This window comes from Ipomoea nil, unplaced genomic scaffold (assembly GCF_001879475.1).
Source record: "Ipomoea nil cultivar Tokyo-kokei standard unplaced genomic scaffold, Asagao_1.1 scaffold0382, whole genome shotgun sequence".
Lineage (NCBI taxonomy): Eukaryota > Viridiplantae > Streptophyta > Magnoliopsida > Solanales > Convolvulaceae > Ipomoea > Ipomoea nil.
Window position 1 is genome coordinate 1,887,860 of NW_017616810.1, and position 6,378 is coordinate 1,894,237.

Genomic DNA, 6,378 nt, shown 5'->3' on the forward strand with positions numbered 1-6,378 from the left:
AAAATTAACTGCCATACACTGGGGCGGGAAATTTTTTAAAAAAAATAAAAATTAAAACGACGTCGTTTTGCATCTGGACGCACAGTGCAACGCGCGCCGTGGTGTAGGATATAAATTGCCACTTAAGGCTATTATTTGTTTGTGGAACAAAATTTCAATTGTTATACCATGCACCAAGATTTATATTTCAATTGACACATTTTGTACCTGCAATTAACAATTTATATATTTATATGTGGTTATCATGTTATGTGTCTGTAATTATAAAGTTATGTGTCTTCAATTTGTACATGTATAGAAATGGTTAACTACAAGTACAAAATATGTCAACTGCAGACACATAATCTGAAGGTTATTTTTGGACCAAAGTCCATGATGATAGGTAGACATTGATCCATGGTATAATTTGACAACAAAATATATAGAGAATTTATATGTAAGTTCATCTTTAATAATTTTTATTAAATATGTACATAAACTTTTAATAAATTTATTACAAAATACTATATATTTTTTTATGAAAATAAATAATGAAAAAAAATTATTACAATTATTATATTAAGTGTTTATATATTAGTTAAATAATTATTTTTAATTAAAATTTGAAAATGAAAGTTTAAATTAATTTTTTTATGTATATTTTTGAATGCTACTAGCTCTATTAGATTGTAGTAACTGTTCATATACTTTCTCAACCTACTGAAACACAAAGAGCTAATAACGCCTCCACAAGCTCGAACTCACAACCTTTCAAATGGAAATCCAACCCGGGTACCATTGGACCACATAGTCCTGGTAATTGAACAAAAAAAAGAAGTTGAACGATGTATATATTTATATTTATTAGTATAAATGTATTAACTTATTAAAATTGAAAATTCAGAATATTAATTTGAAAATGTCAACAACTTTAGTTAAGTTGCCTGGTAGGCCCAACAACCTGATATTTTAGAGTTGGGCCAAAATTTAAACCCAACCAAAAAAATGATTAACTTGAACCAATAAGTCAACAACACGTCAATATTAACCGAAACCGAACAACAGTTATGTTATGGACCCGTATCCACATTGCAAGGTAGACCCGAATCCAAATACATAATTTACTTACCGAATGTTCACAATTTGAATTATGAAAATTTTATAATGTAAATTATGTACTTTTGTACCCAGGTTCACAGAACAATTTGCCGAAACCGAACCAGCTGGCCGGACATCATATCCCCCTAGCCACAATAATTGACCAAGCTTTTATTTATACTTTTCTCTTTGTTTTGGCACATAGTTTTTATGTATACTTCGATGCAACTTCCCTGGAGTACCTATACATCACTACATTATCCGGGGTATGTAAACGATGAACTGCTCAAGATCATGTTTCTATTTTCTCTCAATGACACTATAATCTCCAGTCATGTCTCTATACAAAACCATAAAAGAACTACATCTCACAATACATGTTCCAAGAATCGCGTGAAGTAGAAACAAAATGAAGATGGAACTTACAATTATACTGCAAGTGTGTCGATTTCGTGTCTTATCTGGGGTAGAAAGAGCTGTGCGAAACGCTGGCAACGGAGGCAGACTCGCTTCCTCTGAGCGGGAAAGACTGGTTATCCCAGCCATCGTTTAGCTCCATGGTTTTCTCGTCCACGAAGGGAGGATTCGTGGGCGCTGGCAGCTCCTCCTTCTTCACGAGCATCTGCAATGCCTTGGACATGGATGGCCTCAGCGATGGCGCCTCTTGGGTGCACAGCAGCCCGATATGGACCACCCTCAGGACCTCGTTTTTGACATTGATGTTATGGTAGTTATGCAGCATTAGGTTCGGGTCGAACAGCTCGTTCACTGTCCCTTGTTGGAAGTGCATCCAAGCCTGTTTCGTACCATTATTCTCGTTGTCATTGATTGAAGAGAGTATATATAAACGAGGCATAGCAAGATAGATTAAATTGAAGCATGTGCTCCATCTCAACTAAAAGCCTAAGCTGATAGTTGGATTGCACATATGCTCAACACGCCCCTCATGTGTGCGGTGAGTTTCAAGCAACATGGACCGTAGTCGCTTCGAACCATGACCTTTGGTCTGGCTCTGATACCAAATTGAAGCATGTGCTCCATCTCAACTAAAAGCCTAAGCTGATAGTTGGATTGCATGGTTATATGCTCAACATACATAAAAGGAAGATCAAAGGCTTTGTAACGTACTATATTCACCAAGCTGTCTGTGTATTCCGTGGCCTTGCTCCTGTTATTCTGTCTCCCCGAGACTATTTCCAGCAGAACTACACCGAAGCTGTAAACGTCTGCCTTTTCGCTTAACTGCCCGTGGGCAAGGTACTCTGGGGCCATATATCCCCTGCAACATTAGAAAAATAGAATCAAACATTGTTTCGACGGTTTAGTTTAACTGAAATATGATGCTAATTGCGATTACTGACAGAGTTCCCGCAATTGCAGTGCTTATATGGCTTTTGTCTTCTTGGAAGGATCTTGCCAACCCAAAATCAGCAATTTTAGCACGAAGCCTCGAGTCCAATAGGATGTTGCTAGCTTTTATGTCTCTGTGGATAATTCGATTCCTCGAATTCTCGTGGAGGTAGACTAGGCCTTCTGCAGTCCCTATAATTATTTCAAACCTCCTTTCCCAGTTTAATGCTTTGCCTTTGTTGGGATCTGTTAATTTTGATAAATATTCATGGAACACCATCAATGACTCTATATTAGATTAACGTTGATGCAAAATATAGTAAAACTCACCGAAAATGAACTGATCAAGACTCTGGTTGTGCATATATTCGTATACCAGAAGACTTTCGGGACCAGAACAACTGCAACCGAGCAACCTGACCAGATTCTTGTGCTCGACACTGCTAATAATGTTGACTTCGTTGTAGAAATCTGCTGCTCTATGTTTGTTGTTGAAGAAGAGTCTTTTAACAGCGATCTCTCTTCCATCGGGCAAAACTCCCTGCACGGTTATCAGATCGTAAGGTCGGGGTTTGTCAGATGTATAACACAAAGGGTGAATTGCTTCGAATTGAGAGTGCAGACCGAACGAACCTTGTACACTGTACCGAATCCACCTTGGCCAAGCTTGTTGGCTTCATCGAAACATCCGGTTGCTTTCTCGAGTGTGGAATACTTGAAGTTCAAGCTGCTGTCATGAAGGATTTTCACTAATTTCTCGGCATCATTTGGACCTGGGCAGTTCGAGAACAATAAGCTAACATTTCATATTTAATCTCAAACGGAAGCTTGGTGAACACAAAGTGGACCAAACAAGCTCTGATACCATGTTATAACATGTTACGGAGTAAAATCTAATATTAGGCCAATGTCTCTCAATTGTGCTATAATGCACATAGGCCAAACCACACTAAAAGATAATGCACATGTGCCAAACCACACTAAAAAACTGAATCAAACCAATTAGTTAGGAAACTTATATTCTTTGTTTTTTTTACCTTTCCTCTTCTTCTCGATTCTTCTCTGCTTCAAGAAGTAAAGAGCAATGACTACTCCCACTATCAACACAATCACCGAACTAACAGCAGCGACGACGATGACTGCTACACTTACTGCAAAGAAATCGTTGGAGAGTCGTTGATCAGGCAAGTTTGGAGAGCACTAAAGTTTCGAAGAAAACAACTGCCTTAAGGCACGGTAATCTTACCTCTCGACGAGCTGTCGTTACTCGGGATAGGATTAAGAAAGTTGGTGTCGGAGTACCTCATGAAGCATCCTGTGTACAAGGCACGACCCTCGGACCAAGGCAAGCATCCCAACATGGATGCCGAAGCGTTCTGCAAACACGCTCTGCAAGCGCTATCATTCAGAGTGTTCCAACAATCCGCCAGGACATAAGCCGACTCGTTTTGCCTCCCGGGAACTGATAATTGGGATCTCGAAGAGCCATTATTGTTCACCGCAGTTGAAACCGCCTGCATCACGGCTCTCCGAGCTGTCTGCTGGAACGAGGGATCCTTTCGGGTGCTGTTCCCACAGACACGAGTATCTCCGGGCCCTAAATACTCATCAAAGAAGGTGTAATTCTCAGCCCGCATAAAGCAGCCATCGAGATAAATTCTCCCGCCATTGAAAGGAAAGCACTGGGGGAGCACTGTACGAGCCTCAGCATAGCACAACACGCAGTCGAGTAGAGAAAGATCTCCGTAGCATTGCGCTAGCCCAAAGTTCTCGTCCGGGCCCGAGCCAAGTACAGAAGTTCCCCACCCCTGAGTTCTCATTTTGTCGCTTATCTTCTCCATGACACCAACAAAGTTTGGCACAAAAGCTGTGGTGTTATGCTCTAATTCCGTTTCGCAAATGAGTTTGACTTGCTGAGCTCTCGGGGCACCGTATGATAGATCTGGGAAAAGCAGAATTAGGCTAAGAATGAAGGGAATGAATGCTTTCTCCATGCTTGGAAGACTCGAGGCCTATCTCCAAGCTCTTATTCTGATTTCAAGCCTGTTCAACATAAAACGAAATTGTAAGGGATACAGAAAACGCTCAAATTAAATACTCGATGAGCCAGGTAATCAGCATGATTTTTGGTATTATAACGAAGAGCCTGGTAAAATTGAGACACAATCACTATCATAGACAAGCAATTTAATCACAAAAGGTTCATGATATGCCTTACATCACTTTCAAAGTTTCAAATAAGCCTTATCATACATTTATATATATATCATTTCTTCTTGTCTTTAGGCACAGAAAGTCAAGACTCGAGATGAACATAATAAGATCTCCCCTGAAAGTTACAGCAAGACATGTACTTAAACCACGGAGCATTGACAATCGCGTTCTCAACCAAGGTCGTCAAAAATTCTAAAAAGCGGGTCAAGCACACAACTAATTTGCGTTTCACACTTCCTTTATTCCCCGGTGTTACAAAGATTCGCAAAAATACTTAGCCTTGATTTCAAAGTTATACAAGATCACATGAAGTTTACTACGGTTTCCTAAAGGAAACAAATCATAAATGCAAGACACACTCATACTTCCATTTAAGGCATATCAACCAGCTTGGTGAGAGTTGTTAAATATACACATCTAAAAGAAGAGGACACCACGGGCCTAAATAATTGACATTTCTACACCAACCCCCATTAAGTTCCAAAGACTAAATTAAGTATTAGACCCACCTTCATCTACAATTTTGCAGCCTGGGCATCCTATCACCCCAAAATCAAATATTCTTATTCACATGGCTAACCCAACCCAGTTGATCAGGTTAGTGACTTAGTAATCGAGGAGTCTAATTAGACTTTTTGGTATGAATGGATCAGCTATGGGCAATCTAAACTGATTTATCCTTTACCGACTAAAATGACAAAATGAGATTTATCCAATTCACACCTCGGATACTGACTGTGGTTTCTTGTAATTCTGAATATTCTTATTCACATGTACATTTCATTAAACTTTTTTCTTTATTAATGCTTTAAAAACCGACAAGATAATAGCCTATGAGCTGTTCACCGGCTACAGAAAACCCAAAATAAATAAATAAATTACAATAATAATAATAAAATAAAACAAAAACCATCATTTCACAGCATTCAATCCTTAATAGTAACAAATCCAGAAAAAATGTTTTTCTTAACAGGAATAAAAGCAAATTTACCTCCTTCTCTGCGTGGGCTGTTCGGGGGAATTCGATTTGAGATGAAGGTTTCTGAATTGCTCTTAGCAGCTCCACAGCTGTGAAGAGAGAGAGAGAGAGAGAGAAGAGAGGAAAGTGAAAAAGCAGGTAAGGAGATGAGGATAGAAAAAATGGCGGATTGAAGAAGAAGAAAAGAGTAGCAAGTAGTTTATGTATATTTACGGAGTATCAGAGAATTGAAGCGTACTTTGAAACACGCGGTAGATTTTGCAGAAACTTCCTTGTTTAGTTCTTTATATTCTTACGTTGTGTGCTAGCTGCTCCATTTTTTAGACTGTTGTCTAATGACCGTTTTGCCCTTGCGTCAACTACAACTTGAGAAAACAATAAGCTTTTTTAAGATTTTGATTGAATTCAATATTTAAGTATATATATTTATAAACTCCAAAGTATAAATTTCAAAAGATATATTAATATTATTGTTAATTTAGTGGTTTGGAACAATCAGTCATTTTTTTTTTTGAGTAAAAAATAAAATTTTAAAACACAATTCAATTGAATTCAAATTATAGTCATAGTGGTAGGTATAACGAGACAAATGCTATATGTAATAAATAAATAAATAAAATGCATGTCCCTCATATTTGTTGAGTATATAAATACAAATGTGTTGTTTAACTATCAATTTAGTCTTTTAGTTAAGAGATCACATTTTTTATTTTAGTATCAGATGTGCACGTGTTGATTGGAGTCTATAAAAAACTAAT

The 6,378-nt window shown here is 38.0% G+C and overlaps 1 protein-coding gene across 1 annotated transcript; it reads right to left on the minus strand.

The window, feature by feature from the left end:
* Positions 1–1,292: 1,292 nt before the first annotated feature.
* LOC109172072 (cysteine-rich receptor-like protein kinase 2) lies at positions 1,293–5,861 on the minus strand. The gene is made up of 8 exons (XM_019321238.1): positions 5,633–5,861; positions 3,674–4,470; positions 3,465–3,578; positions 3,061–3,200; positions 2,758–2,968; positions 2,439–2,673; positions 2,206–2,356; positions 1,293–1,873 (listed from the first exon to the last, which is right to left on the minus strand). Exons 2-8 carry the CDS (start codon positions 4,419–4,421, stop codon positions 1,535–1,537), a joined length of 1,938 nt encoding a protein of 645 aa, XP_019176783.1. The 5' UTR covers positions 4,422–4,470; positions 5,633–5,861; the 3' UTR covers positions 1,293–1,534.
* Positions 5,862–6,378: the final 517 nt, after the last annotated feature.